This window comes from Camarhynchus parvulus, unplaced genomic scaffold, assembly GCF_901933205.1.
Source record: "Camarhynchus parvulus unplaced genomic scaffold, STF_HiC, whole genome shotgun sequence".
Lineage (NCBI taxonomy): Eukaryota > Metazoa > Chordata > Aves > Passeriformes > Thraupidae > Camarhynchus > Camarhynchus parvulus.
The window spans coordinates 33,752-51,697 of NW_022147737.1; the positions used below are offsets into that span (position 1 = coordinate 33,752).

At 56.2% G+C, this 17,946-nt stretch overlaps 2 protein-coding genes across 2 annotated transcripts; one reads left to right on the forward strand and one right to left on the reverse strand.

Moving 5' to 3' along the window:
• The first annotated feature begins 1,540 nt into the window (after window positions 1-1,540).
• On the forward strand, window positions 1,541-7,456 carry LOC115915882 (ribonuclease P protein subunit p21-like). The gene is made up of 5 exons (XM_030969593.1): window positions 1,541-1,747; window positions 3,276-3,367; window positions 5,789-5,871; window positions 6,678-6,797; window positions 7,135-7,456. Exons 1-5 carry the CDS (start codon window positions 1,691-1,693, stop codon window positions 7,152-7,154), a joined length of 372 nt encoding a protein of 123 aa, XP_030825453.1. The 5' UTR covers window positions 1,541-1,690; the 3' UTR covers window positions 7,155-7,456.
• Window positions 7,195-17,737, reverse strand: LOC115915878 (guanine nucleotide-binding protein-like 1). The gene is made up of 12 exons (XM_030969588.1): window positions 17,645-17,737; window positions 17,096-17,213; window positions 16,118-16,248; window positions 15,735-15,913; window positions 15,247-15,318; window positions 14,126-14,318; window positions 13,216-13,308; window positions 11,621-11,818; window positions 10,479-10,657; window positions 9,179-9,323; window positions 8,096-8,236; window positions 7,195-7,463 (listed from the first exon to the last, which is right to left on the reverse strand). Exons 1-12 carry the CDS (start codon window positions 17,718-17,720, stop codon window positions 7,276-7,278), a joined length of 1,713 nt encoding a protein of 570 aa, XP_030825448.1. The 5' UTR covers window positions 17,721-17,737; the 3' UTR covers window positions 7,195-7,275.
• Window positions 17,738-17,946: the final 209 nt, after the last annotated feature.

Below are 17,946 nucleotides of genomic sequence, written 5' to 3' on the forward strand. Positions count from 1 at the left end.
GACAGAGCTGGGACAGAGATGGGGACAACAGGAAATGGGCGGGGACAGGGAGGGGACAGGAGCGACACAAACACCGGGACACGAGGGTGACACGGGGAGGGGACAGGGAGGGGACAGAGCTCGGGACAACAGGAAATGGGCGGGGACAGGGGAGGGGACAGGGGGTGGCACCGCTGGGTACGGGGGTGGCACCGATGGGGACAGGAGGGGACAGGGAGGGGACAGCAGGGACAGAGCTGAGGACAGGGGAGGGGACAGAGATGGGACAGAGTTGGGGACAACAGGAAATAGGCGGGGACAGGGGAGGGGACAGGAGGGGACACCTGCACAGGGACACGAGGTGGCCGCGGCCAGCAGGGCCAGGGGACCGCGCTGGGGGGGCACGGACGGGGACATCGAGGGGACAGAGATGGGGACAGAGGTGGGGACAGAGATGGGGACAACAGGAAATGGGCGGGGACAGGGGCGGCACCGATGGGGACAGGGGAGGGGACAGCAGGAGAGAGGCGGGGACAGGGAGGGGACAGGAGCGACACAAACACGGGGACACGAGGGTGACACGGGGAGGGGACACGGGGACAGGGAGGGGACAACAGGAAATGGGCGGGGACAGGGGAGGGGACAGGGGGTGGCACCGATGGGGACAGGGAGGGGACAGGAGCGACACAAACACCGGGACACGAGGGTGACACGGGGAGGGGACACGGGGACACGAGGGTGACACCGACGGGGACACGGGGAGGGGACACGAGGGTGACACGGAGCGACATCGGAATGCGGGGACACGGAGGGGACGCGGGGTGGCCCCGGAATGTGGGGAACGGGGACACGGAGGGACAGAGGGACACGGGGAGGGACAGAGGGACACGAGGGTGACATCGCAATGCGGGCACAGAGGGACGCGGGACACACGGACACGGGGCGGGGGAATTTTTGGGGATTTTTATTTCATTTTTTTTTGTGGATTTCGGGGAAATTTTGGGGGAATCGCTGAGGAGTTTCGGGAATAATTCGGGAATTTGGGGACGGGGGGGGGACAAAGGGACAGGAGGGGGAATTTGGGAGAATTTGGAGATAATTTGGGAGAAATTCGGATAATTTGGGATCATTTGGGAGCATTTACGGCTAATTTGGGAATAATCTGGGGATAATTTGGGGATAAATAGAAAATTTGGGAATAATTTGGGATAATTTGGGATTTTGGGGATAATTTGGGCATAATTTGGGGATAATTGGGGAATGTGGAAAATTTGGGATAATTTAGGAATAATTTGGGATAATTTGGGAATTTAGGGATCATTTGGGGATGATTTGGGACGAATTGGAAAAACTTTGGGGATAATTTTGGAATAATTTAGGAAAATTTTGGGATAAATTTGGGATAAGTTTGGATTAATTCGGGATAATTTGGGGAATTTTGGAGAAATTTTGGGATAATTTTGGATTAATTCGGGATAATTTGGGGAATTTTGGGGAATTTTGGGATAACTTTGGATTAATTCGGGATAATTTGGGGAATTTTGGGGAATTTTGGGATTTTGGGCACAAATTCCCCACAGGGGGTCCCCAAAAATGTCCCCCCAAACTCCGGAAGTGACGTAACGCCACGACGAGGCCACGCCCACGCCGCTGAGGCGCTGACCAATGAGGAGCCGCGGTCACGCCCACGAGGGGCGGGGCCAGCGGGAAGATGGCGGCGCCCGTGAAGGACCGGGAGGCGCTGCAGCGGCTGAACTTCCTGTTCCAGGTGGGGAATTTGGGGAAAATTTGGGGAAAATTTGGGGATTTTGGGGGTTCCCGGGGCCGGGGAGGTTTGGGGAGGGGTTTGAGCCCCAAAAACCCCGAAACTCCCCCAAAAAATCCCCCAAATCCCTCAAAATCCCCCCCAAACCCCAAGAAATCTCCAAAACTCCCAAAAGATCCTAAAAAAATCCTCAAATCCCCTCAAAAATCTCAAAAAAAACCCCACCCAAAAATCCCCCCAAAATTTCCTAAAAAAATCCCCAAAATCCCCAAAACTCCCCCTACACTCCCAACCCCCAAAATCCCCAAAACCCAAAAATTCCCAAAAGTCCCCAACAAATCCCCCAAAACCAACAAAAAAAAATCCCCAAAAATCCCTCAAAAAGCTCCCCCTCCAAAAAATCCCAAAAAAACCCCAAAAATTCCCCAAAATTTTCCTTAAACCCCTAAAACAACCCCAAAAATTCCCCAAAACTCCCCCCAAACCACCAAAAAAAATCTCTTAAAATCCCCCCAAAAATCCCCCAAAAATGCCCTAAAAAACGCCCTAAAATCCCCAAAATTTCCCCAAATTCCCCAAAATCCCAAAACCCTCCAAAAATCCCCCCAAAAAATCCCCCAAAATTCCCCCAAACCACCCAAAAAATCCCCCAAAAAATCCTAAATAATCCCCAAAAAATCCCCAAAAAAGCCCTAAAACCCCAAAAATTCCCCAAAATCTCAAAACCCTCCAAAAACCCCCAAAACCAGCCAAAAATCCCCAAAAAATCATAAATGCCCCCCAAAAAATCCCCAAAACCCCCAAAATTTCCCAAAATCCCCAAATCTCCTCCACAACTCCTAAAAAAAATCTCTTAAAATCTCCCCAAAACCACCCCAAAAATCCTAAAAATCCCCAAACCCCCGGAAAAAAAAATCCCCCAAAAATCCTGCAAACCCCCAAAATTCCCCAAAATCCCAAAACCCTCCGAAAACCCCCAAAACTACCCCAAAAATCCCCCCAAAAATCCCCCAAAAAATCCTAAAAAATCCCAAAAAATCCCCTAAAATCCCCTTAAAAACGCCCTAAAATCCCCAAATTCCCCGGATTTGCCCAAAATCCCCGATTTTCACCCCAAATCTCCCCAGGCCGCTCACTGGTCCCTGCCCCTCTCCCCGGGGCTCTCGCGGTTCCGGCTGCAGCTGCCCCAAAACTGCCCCAAAAAATCCCCAAAAAATCCCCAAAAAATCCCCAAATCTTCTCCACAACTCCTAAAAAGAATCTCTTAAAATCTCCCCAAAAAATCCTAAAAAATCCCCCAAAATCCCTAAAACCCCCAAAATTCCCCAAAATCCCAAAACCCTCCAAAAACCCCCAAAACCACTCCAAGAACCCCCCCAAAAAATCACCCAAAAACCCCCGAAACCACCCAAAAAATCCCAAAAAATCCCCTAAAAAAATCCCCTTAAAAGTCCCCTAAAAAACGCGCTAAATTCCCCCAAAATCCCCGGATTTGCCCCAAATCCCCGATTTTCACCCCAAATCTCCCCAGGCCGCTCACTGGTCCCTGCCCCTCTCCCCGGGGCTCTCGCGGTTCCTGCTCCGCACCCAACGCGCGGCCGCGCGGCGCCTCGTGCTGCGACTGTGAGCCGGGATTTGGGGCATTCTGGGGGAATTTTGGGGAATTTTGGGGAATTTTGGGGAATTTTGGGGAAATTGGGGGGATTTTGGGGGAAATTGGGGGGATTTTTGGAGGGAATTTTGGGGGATTTTGGGGATTTTTTTTGGGGGGGGGATTGGGGGTTTTGTGGGATTTTTTGGGGGGGATGTTTGGGGGGATTTTTGGGGAATTTTTGGGGGGCATTTTTGGGGAATTTGGGGGTGATTTTGGGGGAATTTTGGGGAGATTTTGGGGGAATTTTGGGGAGATTTTGGGGGAATTTTGGGGGCATTTTTGGGGAATTTCGAGGGATTTTTAGGGGGGATTTTGGGGGGATTTTGGGGAATTTTTTTGGGGGGGGATTGGGGTTTTTTGGGGGATATTCGGGGGGATTTTTAGGGGGAATTTGGGGATTTTGGGGATTTCTTGGGGGGGAGATTGGGGAATTTGGGGGATTTTTAGGGGATTTTGGGGGGGATTTTTAGGGGGGGATTTTGGGGGAATTTTGGGAGGATTTTTGGGGCTTTTGGGGAATTTTTTGGGGAAATTGGGGGGATTTTGCTGGGGGGATTGGGGGTTTTGTGGGATTTTTTGGGGGGATTTTTGGGGAATTCGTGGGGATTTTTCGGGTTTTTTGAGCGGATATTGGGGGAATTTTGGGGGGAATTTTGGGGAATTTTCGGGGATATTGGGGGGATTTTTGGGGGTTTTGGGGAATTTTTTTGGGGGCGGGATTGGGGTTTTTCGGGGGATATTTGGGGGGATTTTTAGGGGGGATTTGGGGGATTTTGGGGGGATTTCTTGGGGGGAGATTGGGGAATTTGGGGAACTGTTTTGGGGGGGAAATTGGGGGTTTTTGGGGGATTTTCAGGGGATTTTTGGGGGGATTTTTAGGGGGTTTTGGGGAATTTTTTGGGGAAATTGGGGGGATTTTGGGGGGTATTGGGGGAATTCGTGGGGATTTTTCAGGTTTTTTGAGGGGATATTGGGGGAATTTTGGGGGGAATTTTGGGGAATTTTTTTGGGGGGGATTGGGGTTTTTTGGGGGCTATTTGGGGCGATTTTCGAGGGAATTTGGGGGGAATTTTGGGGGTTTTGGGGAATTTTTTGGGGATTTTGGGAGGATTTTCAGGGAATTTTGGGGTGTTTTGGGGGGGATATTGGGGGGAATTTTGGGGGAATTTTGGGAGATGGGGAATTTTGTGGGGATTTTTGGGGGAATTTTGGGGAATTTTTAAGGTTTTTTGGGGGAATTTTTGGTGAATTTGGGGAATTGTTTTGGGGGGAGATTGGGTCTTTTGGGGGATTTTTGGGAGGATTTTCGGAGAATTTTGGGGGTTTTTTGGGGGATATTGGGGGGAATTTTGGGGGGAATTTTGGGAGATGGGGGATTTTGGGGCAATTTTGGGGAATTTTTTGGGGAATTTTGGTGAATTTTTTGGGGGGCGATTGGGGGTTTTGGGGGATTTTGGGGGGGGTTGGGGAACTTTTGGGGGATTTTTTGGGGGGATTTTTGGGGGAGATTTGGGGGAATTTTGTGGGGATTTTGGGGGGATTTTTGGGGGAATTTTTAGGGTTTTTTGGCGGGATATTCGGGGGATTTTTGGGGGTTATTTTCAGTTATTTTTTTGTCATTTTCGTTGATTTTAGGGCTCCCTCAATCAAGTGCCGCCTCTGGGTTATTTTGTGTTAATTTTGTGTTGATATTTTGGGGTATTTTGTGCTCATTTTGGGTTAGATTTTGGGTTACTTTCTGTTGATATTTTGGGTTAATTTGTGTCGACATTTTGGGGTATTTTGGGTTCTTTTGGCTGATTTCCGGTTATTTTGTATTGATATTTTGGGTTAATTTTGGGTTAATTTTGGGGTATTTTGTGTCAATATTTTGGGTTATTTTGTGTCGATATTTTGGGTTAATTTTGGGTTAATTTTGGGTGATTTTGGGTTATTTTGTCTCAATATTTTGGGGTATTTTGTGTCAATATTTTGGGTTATTTTGTGTCGATATTTTGGGTTATTTTTGGGATAGATTTTGGGTTATTTTGTGTCGATATTTTGGGTCAATTTTGGGTTAATTTTGGGTTATTTTGTGTCAATATTTTGGGTTATTTTGTGTCAATACTTTGGGTTATTTTGTGTCAATATTTTGGGTTATTTTGTGTCGATATTTTGGGTCAATTTTGGGTTAATTTTGGGTTAATTTTGGGTGATTTTGGGTTATTTTGTCTCAATATTTTGGGTTATTTTGTGTCAATCTTTTGGGGTATTTTGTGTCGATATTTTGGGTCAATTTTGGGTTAATTTTGGGTTATTTTGTGTCGATATTTTGGGGTATTTTGTGTTGATATTTTGGGTTACTTTTGGGTGATTTTGGGTGAATTTTGGGCGATTTTTGCCAATTCCAGGGCTCCCTCCGTCAAGCGCCGCCTGTGCCGCCGCTGCTGCTCGCTGCAGGCGCCGGGCGCCGGGAGCCAAGTGCGGCTCCGAGGTGAAATTTGGGGCAAATCCGGCGATTCCGGCGATTCCGGGGATTCCTGAGGGGATTGGGGGAAAGTTTGGGGCATTTCTGGGAATTTCCCGGGGGATTTTGGGGAGGATTTGGGGCGTTTGGGGGAAAATCTGTGTTTGATTTTTGCGTGCATTTTGGAGGAATTTATGGACGGGATTTGGAGATTTTTGGGGGGATTTGGGATTTTTTTGAATTTTTGGGGGGAATTTTGGGGGATTTTTTGGGCATTTTGGGGGGAATTTGGGGGATTTCCGGCATGATTTTGGGGGGATTTGTGGGGGTTTGGAGGGATTTAGGATTTTGGTGGAAATTTGGGAGGATTTGGGAGGATTGTGGGGTTTTAGGGGGATTTGGGGATTTTTGGGCAGGTATTGGGGGATATTGGGGGATTGGGGGTGGTTTTGGGAGAATTCCTGGGGATTTTGGGAAGATTTGTGCGGTTTTTGGGGGATTTTGGGATTTTGAGGTGAATTTTTGGGAGAATCTGGAGGTTTTTGAGGGGTTTTGTGGGGTTTTGGGGAATTTTGAGGTGATTTGGGTGGAATTGGGGGGATTTTGGAATTTTCGAGGGAGATTTTAGGGGGGTTTTGTGATTTTTGGGGGGATTTGGGGACATTTTAGTTTTGAGAATTTTGGGGGGTTTTGGGGATTTTTGGGAGAGATTTTGGGGCGGATTTTGGGCGGTTTTGGGAGGATTTTTGGGGGGATTTTTGGGTTTTTTTGGTGCCATAGTCGAAGCATTTGGGGCGTGGCCGTGGCTGACCCCGCCCCCTGCTCCACCCCAGGGCGTGGCCAGCCCTGCCTCCTCCAGCGCTGCCTCACCTGCGGCCGCCTGCGCCGCTTCCTGTGCCCGCCTGAGCCACGCCCACCCCGGCCACGCCCACCCCAACAGGACACGCCCACGGGTCAGTGGGGGGCCGGGCATGGGTGAGAAAAGGGGCAGGGTCAAATTTAAATATGGAAATGTGGGCGTGGTCTAAAGCGGGGTAAAGCCAAATTTAAATATGGCAAAGTGGGTGTGGCTAAGTCCTCCTTATAAGGGAATGTGGGTGTGGCTACATGCAAACAAGGGAATGTGGGCGGGGCAACATCCAAGTAAGGGAAGGTAGGCGGGGCTAAATCCGAACAAGGAAATGTGGGCGGGGCTAAACCCAAATAAGGGAGTGTGGGTGGGGCTATGTTGGTTGAAGCCAAATCCATGTAAGGCAATGGGCGTGGCCTAACAATGACCTCACTCCCCAGGCCCCACCCCCGCGCTCTGATTGGTCGCCGCCTCGCCAGCACCAGCCAATCAGCTCTGCAGAAATAAACCCTTTATTCCATATGTGGCCGTATGCTAATCCGCGCGCTCCGATTGGCTCCTCCCCCGAAAGGGGGCGTGGCTCAGCACTCGTCCTCCCCCAGCAGCGCGAAGGGGTTGGGGGCGGGGCTGGGAGGGGGCGTGGCCTCCTCTGGCTCCTCCCCCTCGTTGTCCTCGGAGCTGGAGGCGGTGCCGGGTGGGGGAGGGGCGGTGGCCCCGCCCCCTGTCATGGCCACCATGGCCGCGGTGTCGGGGTGGAGCTCCCAGTGCTCTGGGGGAGGGGCGGGGGCGGGGTCAGGGGCGGGGCCAACGGGGGAGGGGCAAAGGGGGCGGGGCCAGCCCAGGAGGGACCGAGACCCAAAGAAACCCCAAAGAAAAGGACCCAAAATGCCCCAAATTCACCCCAAAATCCCCAATTTTGGGTTTTTTTGGGTCCCAAATCCTCCCAGAACTGCCCCAAATCCCCAATTTCAGATCCTCAATCCCCAATTTTGGAGTTTTTTGGGTACCAAAACTTCCCCAAATCCCCCAAATCTCCCCCAAATCCCCAATTTCAGATCCCCAAATCCCAATTTTGGATATTTTCGGGTTCCAATTTTTTTGGGCCCTAAATCCCTAATTTGGACGTTTTTGGGTCCCAAATCCTCAACTTTGGATATTTTTGGGTCCCAAATCCCTTATTTTTCGATTTTTTTTTTTGGGTAATAAATTTGTCCCAAACACCCCGATTTTGGCATTCTTTGAGGTCGAGAATCCCAGATTTTGGGGTTTTATTGGGTCCCAAATCCCCCCAAAACTGCCCCAAATGCCCCAGAACTGCCCCAAATCCCCAATTTTGGATATTTTTGGGTCCCAAATCCCCAATTTTGGATATTTTTGGGTGGTTTTGGGTGTTTTTGGTACCTTTCTGCAGGGAATAGCCCGGGGGTCTCAGGCACAGCCTGATCCTGCCCTCGGCCGCCATCCTCAGGAGCCCGTTGGCCGCCCTGGCCACGTCGTTCCGAGCCGCCCGAGCCGTCTTGTAGCCTCTCTGCTCTGCCCAGGCTGGGGGAAAACACCCAGAAAACGGTCAGGAAACGGCAGGGGAAATGTCCCAAAAATATCCCAAAAAATGGTCAGAAAATATCCCAAAAAACGGTCAGAAAATATCCCAAAAAAACGGTCAGAAAATATCCCAAAAAACGGTCTGAAAATGGCTGGGGAAATGTCCCAAAAATATCCCAAGAAACGGTCAGAAAATATCCCGAAAAACGGTCAGAAAATGGCTGGGGAAACGTCCCAAAAATATCCCAAAAAATGGTCAGAAAATATCCCAAAAAATGGTCACAAAATGGCAGAGGAAACGTCCCAAAAATATCCCAAAAAACGGTCAGAAAATATCCCAAAAAACGGTCAGAAAATGGCTGGGGAAATGTCCCAAAAATCACCCTAAAATAGCCCAAGAAACACCTCAAAAATGGTCACAAAATGGCTGGGGAAACACCCCAGAAATACCCCAAAACCACCCAAAAATGGTCAGAAAATGGCAGGAGAAATGTCCCAAAAATATCCCCAAAATGGTCACAAAATGGCTGGGGAAACACCCCAAAAATCACCCTAAAATAGCACAAGAAACACACCAAAAATACCCCAAAAATGGTCATAAAATGGCAGGAGAATCATCCCAAAAACCACCCCAAAAATGTCCCAAAAAGCAAGAGAAACACCCCAAAAATCATCCCAAAACCGCTCAAAATAGCAAAAGAAAAAATAGCCTAAAAATCACCCTAAAAATGTCCCAAAATCGCAGAAAAAACCCCAAAAATCATCCCAAACCCCGCTAAATCCTGTCTTCTGAAATGCCCGGAAAAGCCCCAAAAATGCCCCCGAACCCCTCAAAAAGCCCAAATTGCACCAAAATCCCCGAATTTCCCTCAAAGCCCAGAACATTCCCGGGTGTCCCGGAAGGTTCCGGAAGGTTCCGGAAGGTTCCGGAAGGTTCCCCACCTTCGCAGAGCTCCCAGGCCGTCCAGCCGGGGCCGTTTGGAGGGCGCAGCTGCAGCAGGGGGGGCAGGGCCAGGCGGGACCCCAAAAACCCCACGGCAGAATAGGGGTCCTGCAGCTGGGCTATGGGGTACACCCCTGCCAGGACCTGTGAGAGAGAATAATGGGGTGAAATAACGGGGTACAGCCCTGCCAGGACCTGTGAGGAGAGAAACAATGGGGTACAGCCCTGCCAGGACCTGTGAGAGAGAATAATGGGGTGAAACAATGGGGTACAGCCCTGCCAGGACCTGTGAGGAGAGAAACAATGGGGTACAGCCCTGCCAGGACCTGTGAGAGAGAATAATGGGGTAAAATAACGGGGCACAGCCCTGCCAGGACCTAAAACAGGAAATAATGGGGTACAGCCCTGCCAGGACCTGTGAGAAAAAATAATGGGGTAAAATAACGGGGTACAGCCCTGCCAGGACCTGTGGGGACAGACAGACAACAGGGTACACCCCTGCCAGGACCTGTGAGAGATAATGGGGTGAAACAATGGGGTACAGCCCTGCCAGGACCTGTGAGAGGAGATAATGGGGTGAAACAATGGGGTACAGGATTGGGGTACAGCCCTGCCAGGACCTGTGAAGAGAAAAACAATGGGGTACAGCCCTGCCAGGACCTGTGAAGAGAGAAACAATGGGGTGAAACAATGGGGTACAGCCCTGCCAGGACCTGTGAGAGAGAATAATGGGGTGAAACAATGCGGTACAGGATTGGGGTACAGCCCTGCCAGGACCTGGGGGGAAATGGAATTGGGAACAGACCTGGCAGGGTTTGGGTCACACCTGGGGGGTTTGGGGTCACACCTGGGGGGCTTTGGGGTCACACCTGGCAGGGTTTGGGTCACACCTGGGGGGTTGGGGTCACACCTGGGGGTTGGGGTCACACCTGGCAGGGTTGGGGTCACACCTGGCAGGGTTTGGGGTCACACCTGGCAGGGTTTGGGGTCACACCTGGGGGGTTTGGGGTCACACCTGGCAGGGTTTGGGTCACACCTGGGGGGTTTGGGGTCACACCTGGGGGCGTTAGGGTCACACCTGGGGGGGTTGGGGTCACACCTGGGGGGTTTGGGGTCACACCTGGCAGGGTTTGGGTCACACCTGGGGGGTTTGGGGTCACACCTGGGGGCGTTAGGGTCACACCTGGGGGGTTTGGGGTCACACCTGGGGGATTTGGGGTCACACCTGGGGGGCTTTGGGGTCACACCTGGCAGGGTTGGGATGGGTTGGGGTCCCACCTGAGGGTGTTCAGCTCTCACCTGCAGCTCAGGCGGGGCCCGGGAGGGGAACACGAGGCCGGGGCAGTCGCAGAGCCGCACCTGGGCCGTCAGGAAATGCGTCTGGAAGTAGCGGGTGCGGCCGGGGGCGCGGGACACACCCACTGCGCTGCGGCCCAGCACCGCGTTCAGCACCGACGATTTACCTGCGTTGGGCAGCCCTGGGCGGGGCCAGAGTGCTGGGTGAGCCACGCCCATGTAAGCCACGCCCACAGTGAGTTACAGCCACATAAGCCACACCCACAGTGAGCCACACCCACAGTGAGTTACAGCCACACAAACCACACCCACAGTGAGCCACACCCACCTAAACCACGCCCACAGTGAGTTACAGCCACATAAACCACACCCGCAGTGAGCCACACCCATTGAAACCACACCCAGTGAGCTACACCCACATAAACCACACCCACAGTGAGCCACGCCCATTGAAACCACACCCAGTGAGCCACGCCCACATAAACCACACCCACAGTGAGCTACACCCACATAAACCACACCCACAGTGAGCTACACCCACATAAACTACACCCACACTGAGCCACGCCCATTGAAACCATGCCCACAGTGAGTTACAGCCACATAAACCACACCCATTGAGCCACGCCCACATAAACCACACCCACAGTGAGCCACACCCACAGCAAGTTACAGCCACATAAACCACACCCAGTGAGCTACCCCCACATAAACCACACCCACACTGAGCCACGCCCATTGAAACCATACCCATAGTGAGCCACACCCACAGTGAGTTACAGCCACATAAACCACACCCACGGTGAGCCACGCCCACATAACCACACCCATAGTAAGCTACACCCACATAAACCACACCCACAGTGAGCCACACCCACATAAACCACACCCAGTGAGCCACACCCATTGAAACCACAGCCATAGTGAGCCACACCCACATAAACCACACCCCCAGTGACCACACCCACTGTGAGCTATAGCCCCATAAGCCAGACCCACAGCGAGCCACGCCCACAGAAACCACACCCACAGTGGCCACACCCCACTAACAACACCCCCAGTGACCACACCCACTGACCACCTCAACAACCACTCCTAATAACCACGCCCCCAGTGACCACAACCCCTCTGGCCCCGCCCCTCACCCACGCAGCCCAGGGTCAGCACGCCGTGCCGGTAGCGCTCCCACTGCCGGGGCGGGGCCACGCCCCCAGGCCCCGCCCCCTCCTCCTCCTCTTCATCCCCTCCCAGGGGCTCCTCCTCCTCCTCATCCTCATCATCCTCATCATCCTCGGGGCGCTGCTCCGCCCGCTCCAGCCGCGCCCGCCAGCTGCTCAGGTCAACTGGGAGAGACACGGGGGATACTGGGGGCACTGGGGGGGACTGGGGGGGACTGGGAATGAACTGGGATGGACTGGGAGGGACTAGGACCAAACTGGGAGGGACTAGGAATGAACTGGGAGGGACTGGGATAAACTTGAATGGACTGAGATGGACTGCGATAAACTGGGAGGGACTGAGAGGGGATTAGGCGGGACTGGGAGGGAACCGGGAGTAAACTGGGATGGACTGGGATGGACTAGGAGCAAACTGGGAGGGACTGGGGGGGACTGGGAGGGGATTGGGGACACTCGGAACAGTTACTGGGGGTACTGGGGGGGACTGGGATGGACTGGGAGGGGATTTGGAGGGACTGGGAGGAACTGGGGGATACTGGGGAGGGACTGGGAGACACTGGGGGGACTGGTGAAACTGGGGGGATACTGGGGGGACACAGGGACCCCCTTCCCCAGAGTCCCCTTTTGTCTCACCCCTCCCAATACAAAGTTAAGCAGGATCTACCCCGGGCAGGGCCTGGATGGGTGACCCAAACTCCCCCGAGACCCCTGGGGACCCCTCCCCAGTGAGCTGACCCCCCTAAAACCCCCCCAGGACCCCTCCCCACAGACCCAAACCCCCCAAACCCCCCCAGGACCCCTCCCCACAGACCCAAACCCCCCCCAAACCCCCCCTGGACCCCTCCCCACAGACCCAAACCCCCCCAGGACCCCTCCCCACAGACCCAAACCCCCAAAACCCCCAGGACCCCTCCCCACAGACCCAAACCCCCCAAACCCCCCGGACCCCTCCCCACAGACCCCAACCCCCCCAGGACCCCTCCCCACAGACCCAAACCCCCCAAACCCCCCCAGGACCCCTCCCCACAGACCCAAACCCCCCAAACCCCCGACCCCTCCCCACAGACCCCAACCCCCCAGGACCCCTCCCCACAGACCCAAACCCCCTAAAACCCCCCAGGACCCCTCCCCCACAGACCCAAACCCCCCAGGACCCCTCCCCACAGACCCAAACCCCCTAAAACCCCCCAGGACCCCTCCCCACAGACCCAAACCCCCCAGGACCCCTCCCCACAGACCCAAACCCCTAAAACCCCCCAGGACCCCTCCCCACAGACCCAAACCCCCCAGGACCCCTCCCCACAGACCCAAACCCCCAAACCCCCCAGGACCCCTCCCCACAGACCCAAACCCCCTAAAACCCCCCAGGACCCCTCCCCACAGACCCAAACCCCCCAGGACCCCTCCCACAGACCCAAACCCCCTAAAACCCCCCAGGACCCCTCCCCCACAGACCCAAACCCCCCAAGGACCCCTCCCCACAGACCCAAACCCCCAAACCCCCCAGGACCCCTCCCCACAGACCCAAACCCCCAAACCCCCCAGGACCCCTCCCCCGGCACCGGCCCCCCCGATCTCCTCGCGGGCCTCCAGCAGCAGTGGGGGTCCCCCCGCGACCCCAGCGCCCCCCCTCTTCTTCTGCCTCTTCTGCAGTCCTGGGGACCCAAAAAACAGCAAAAATCACCCCAAAACCAGCCCTGGGGACCCCAAAAACTGCCAAGGTGACCCTCCTTCTCCTGCAGCCTTGGGGACCCCAAAACCAGCCCAGGGTCACCTCAAACCTCCTCAATGCCACCCCAAACCCCACAAAACCCCCCGGTTCCATCCCAAATCCCTTTAAAACCCCCCAATTTCCACCCTCAAACCCCCTAAAAACCCCCAAACCCCCTAATTCCACCCCAAACCCCCCAAATTCACCCAAATCTCCCCAATATCGACCCCAAAGCCCCCAATATCGACCCCCAAACCCCCAATATCGATCCCAAAACCCCCCAAATCCTCCCAAACCCCCAATATCGACCCTAAACCCCCCAATATCGGCCCCAAACCCCCCAATATCGACTCCAAACCCCACAGTATTGACCCCAAAACCCCTAAATTCACCCCAAAACTCCCCAGTATCGATCCCAACCCCCCAATATCAACCCCAAACCCCCTAATATCGACCCCAAACCCCCTCAGTTTCACCCCAAACCCCCCATATCGACCCCAAACCCCCCAATATTGACCCCAAGCCCCCCAGTATGGATCCCAAACCCCCCATATTGACCCCAAACACCCCCAGTTTCACCCCAAACCCCCCAATATCGACCCCAAACCCCCCCAGTTTCACCCCAAACCCCCCAGTATTGACCCCAAATCCCCCAATATTGACCCCAAATCCCCCAATATTGACCCCAAGCCCCCCAGTATGGATCCCAAACCCCCCAATATCGATCCCAAACCCCCCCCAGTTTCACCCCAGAAGTTCACCGGGGCCGGGGGGGGGTCCGGGGCAGGTGCTGAACGGGACCACGCGGGCGGGGCTGTAGCGAGCCCTCAGCAGGTGGCTCCAGGCCACGCGCCACCGAGGCGGGGCCAGGTCCACCTTGTTGAGGATGAGGATGAGACCCTTGGCCAGGCGCTGCGTGACGTGGGCGCACAGGGATGGGGGCACGCCCAGCGCCTGGGGGGACACCAAGGGGACACCAAGGGGACACTCAGGGTCTGGGGACACCCAGGGACAAGGGACAGTCATGGGGGGAGACCCAGGGACAAGGGACGGGGGCACGCCCAGCACCTGGGGACAGGGGGACAGTCAGGGGACAAGGGACAGTGATGAGAGGACCCAGGGGACAAGGGACAGCCATGGGGGGACACTCAGGGACAAGGGACGTGGGCACACAGGGATAGGGGGACGCCCAGCGCCTGGGGACATGGGGACAGTCAGGGGGACAGGGGGACAAAGGACAGACATGGGGGGACATGGGGACAGCCATGGGGGGACAGGGGGACAGTCAGGGGACATGGGGACAAGGGACAGCCATGGGGGGACACCCAGGGACAAGGGACGGGGGCGCACAGCGACGGGGGCACGCCCAGCGCCTGGGGACATGGGGACAGTCAGGGGGACAGGGGGACAAGGGACAGACATAGGGGGACATGGGGACAGCCATGGGGGGACAGGGGGACAGTCAGGGGACATGGGGACAAGAGACAGACATGGGGGGACACCCAGGGACAAGAGACAGCCATGGAGGGACACCAAGGGGACAGTCAGTGACAGAGAGACAGGGAGAGTCATGGGGACAGCTAGAGAGGGGGGCATGCCCAGGGCTTGGGGACAGGGGGACACTCAGGGGGACAGGGGACATCCAGGGCCTGGGGGACACAAGGCACAGGGGGACAGTCAGGGGGACAGACACAGGGACAGTCCCAGGTGACACAGGGACACAAGGACACAGGGCAGTCCCAGAGAACACAGGTGACACGGAAACACAGGTGACAAAAGTGACACAGATGACACACGGGGACACGGGGGGGGACACAGGGCAGTCACCGGATGACACACAAGGACACAGGTGACACCCAAGTGACACACAGGTGACACCCACCGGGTGCCGGGCGTCGGCGATGACCAGCACGATGTCGGACATCTCCAGCACGCGCCACAGCTGCCGCCACGTCTGGGGACAGCGCGGGGACACCGCTGGGCCTGCGCCCCCCCCGGCTGTCCCCGGGGTCCCCAAACCCCCCATAACCCCCCCAAAATGTCCCCAAATCCCCCTTAACCCCCCCAGCGTCCCCAAATCCTCTTAACTCACCCCATGTCCCCAAACCCCCCTTAACCTCTCAAAATGTCCCCAGACCCCCCCCTGCTATGTCACCCTCCCTGTCCCCAGCGTCCACAAACCCCTGCAATGTCCCCAAACCCCGCTTAACCCCCCAAAATGTCTCCAAAACCCCCCTTAACCCCCCCACTCCCTTGTCCCCTCCCTGTCCCCAGTGTCCCCAAACCCCACCTAACCCCAAAAATGTCCCCAAAATCCCCCTTAATGCCCCAAAAACGTCCCCAAACCCCCCCTAACGCAGGCCCTGTCACCTCCAGGTTGTGCTCGAAGGGCGCCAGGCCCCGGCTGTCCCCTCTGCTGTCCCCAGGGCTGTCCCCAGGGCTGTCCCCCAGGGCCCTGAGGAAGTCCCCAAACGCCGCCTCCTCCCGCGCCCGCAGCTCCTCGGGGCTCATCCCAAAGCTCCAGGGCGGGCGCCGGGGGAAATCCAGCCCTGGGGACACACGGAGGGGACACGGGGTCACCCTCGGGGTGGTGGCACCTCCCGGGGACACTGGACACTGCCAGCGGTCACTTTGTCCCTTGCAGGGACACGCCCCTGTGGCCACTCCCCTTTCCTGGTGGCCACTCCCCTTTCTCAGCGACCACTCCCCATTCCCATTAGCCCCTCCCCTCCCCAGTGGCCCCGCCCCCTCACCGGGCCCGTAGACGCTGTCGGGATCCAGCTCCAGGGCGCTCTCGGGCAGCAGCTCCAGCAGCTCCTCCTGGGCCCGGCGCCGGCTCCGCTCCAGGGCCTCGGCCCGGGGCCCCCCCAGCTGCAGCCGGAACCTGGGGGGGGTCACCGGGGCCAGAGCCCCCTCATGGGGTCACCCACCCACGGCCGGACCCCCCCCGGGGTCACCCACCCACGGCCGGACCCCCCCCGGGGTCACCCACCCACGGCCGGGCTCCACTCTGGGCCTGGACACCCGGGATCCAGGCTGGGTGTTGCCTTAAACGTTGATTCCCAGTGAAATCCAGGCCGGGTTTTGCCTCCAGCCAGGATTCCCGGTGAAATCCAGGCCGGGTTTTGCCTTAAACCTTGATTCCCAGTGAAATCCAAGCCAGGTTTTGCCTTAAACCTGGGTTCCAGTTGCAATCCAGGCCGGGTTTTCCCTCCCGTTAAATCCCAGCCCAAATCCAGCCCAGGTTTCCCCCAATCCCAATTTCACTCTAAATCCAATCCAGGTGTTTTTCCATTCCCAATCCTAGCCCAAGTCCAGTGCAGGTTTTCTCTCCCATTAATCCCATCCCAAATCCAGCCCGGGTTTTCTCTCAGGTTAATCCCCAGCCCAAATCCACTCCGGGTTTTCCCTCCCATTAATCCCCCCCCACAAATCCAGTCCGGGTTTTTGCTCAGGTTAAATCCCACCCTAAATCCAGTCCAGGATTTCCCTCCCATTCCCAATCCCAGCCCAAATCCAGCCCGGGTTTTCTCTCAGGTTAATTCCCATTCCAAATCCTGACTGGGTTTTCTCCTTTTCCCAATCCCTGCCCAAACCCACTCCGGATTTTCCCTCCCATTCCCAATCCCAGCCCAAATCCACTCCGGATTTTCCCTCCCATTCCCAATCCCAGCCCAAATCCACTCCGGGTTTCCCCTCCCCGCCCCCCCCCCGTTCTTTTCCCCCCTCACCTGCCGGGGTCGTGGCGCCGGGGGGGCTCCGGGGGGGGGTCTCCGCGGGGGCCATCGCCGCCCCGCTCGCGGCTCCCGCTGCGGCTGCCGGGGCCCGAGGCCGGCCCGGCCGGGGCATCTGCGGCCACCAGGGGTGGAGGGTCAGGGGGTCCCGGGCTCCATCCAGGGGGGATTTATCTCTTCATTCTCGGGGGTCTTTCCCCTCATAATCCGAAGATCCCAGCCCCCACCCTCAGGGGTCTTTCCCCTCATAAACCGGGGCTCCCAGCTCCCATTCCCGGGGGTCTTTCCCTTCACAAACCAGGGCTCCCACCTCCCATCCCCGGGGAGTCTCTCCCCCCATTCCCGGGGGTCTTTCACCTCCTAAACCGGAGATCCCAGCCCTCACACCCAGGCGTCATTCCCCTCTCTCCCGGAGCTCCCAGCCGCCATCCCTGGGGTTTTTTCCCCTCATAAACCGGCGCTTCCAGCCCCCATCCCCGGGGTTCCCTCTCCCACAGTCCCGGGGGTCCCGGTGCTCTCTCCCGGCGCCCCCAGCCCCCCCCTCACCGCCCCGTTTCCGCTCCCGCCGGTCCCGGAGCTGTTGCTTTTTCCGCTTGGCGCTGAACGGCAGCTTGCGGGGCATGACGGGAGCGCACGTGACGGGGCGGGGCCGCGATCCGCCAATAGGCGTAAAGAGGCGGAGACAGGCGGAGGGGAGGAGCCAATAGGATGGCGCATCGCCTCAGGGCCGCGGTATGATTGACAGAGCAGCCGACTAATAGCAGCGCAGCGCAGCCGGCGGGGCGGGATCAACCAATAGGAGAACGCGTTACCTCACGGGTGGGCGGGACAAAAAGGCGCTAGCCAAT

Bases quoted from the DNA above. Each gene is read 5' to 3' on its own strand.
- LOC115915882 (XM_030969593.1), top strand. From the start codon at position 1,691: ATGGCGGCGCCCGTGAAGGACCGGGAGGCGCTGCAGCGGCTGAACTTC. The intron at 3,368-5,788 runs GTGAGCCGGGAT...TGCCAATTCCAG, and splicing joins CGGCGCCTCGTGCTGCGACT to GGCTCCCTCCGTCAAGCGCC. The intron at 5,872-6,677 runs GTGAAATTTGGG...GCTCCACCCCAG, and splicing joins GAGCCAAGTGCGGCTCCGAG to GGCGTGGCCAGCCCTGCCTC.
- LOC115915878 (XM_030969588.1), bottom strand. From the start codon at position 17,720: ATGCCCCGCAAGCTGCCGTTCAGCGCCAAGCGGAAAAAGCAACAGCTC. The intron at 11,819-13,215 runs GTGCCGGGGGAG...TGTCTCTCCCAG, and splicing joins CGAGGAGATCGGGGGGGCCG to TTGACCTGAGCAGCTGGCGG. The intron at 7,464-8,095 runs GTACCAAAAACA...CCCCTCCCCCAG, and splicing joins GGGCTATTCCCTGCAGAAAG to AGCACTGGGAGCTCCACCCC.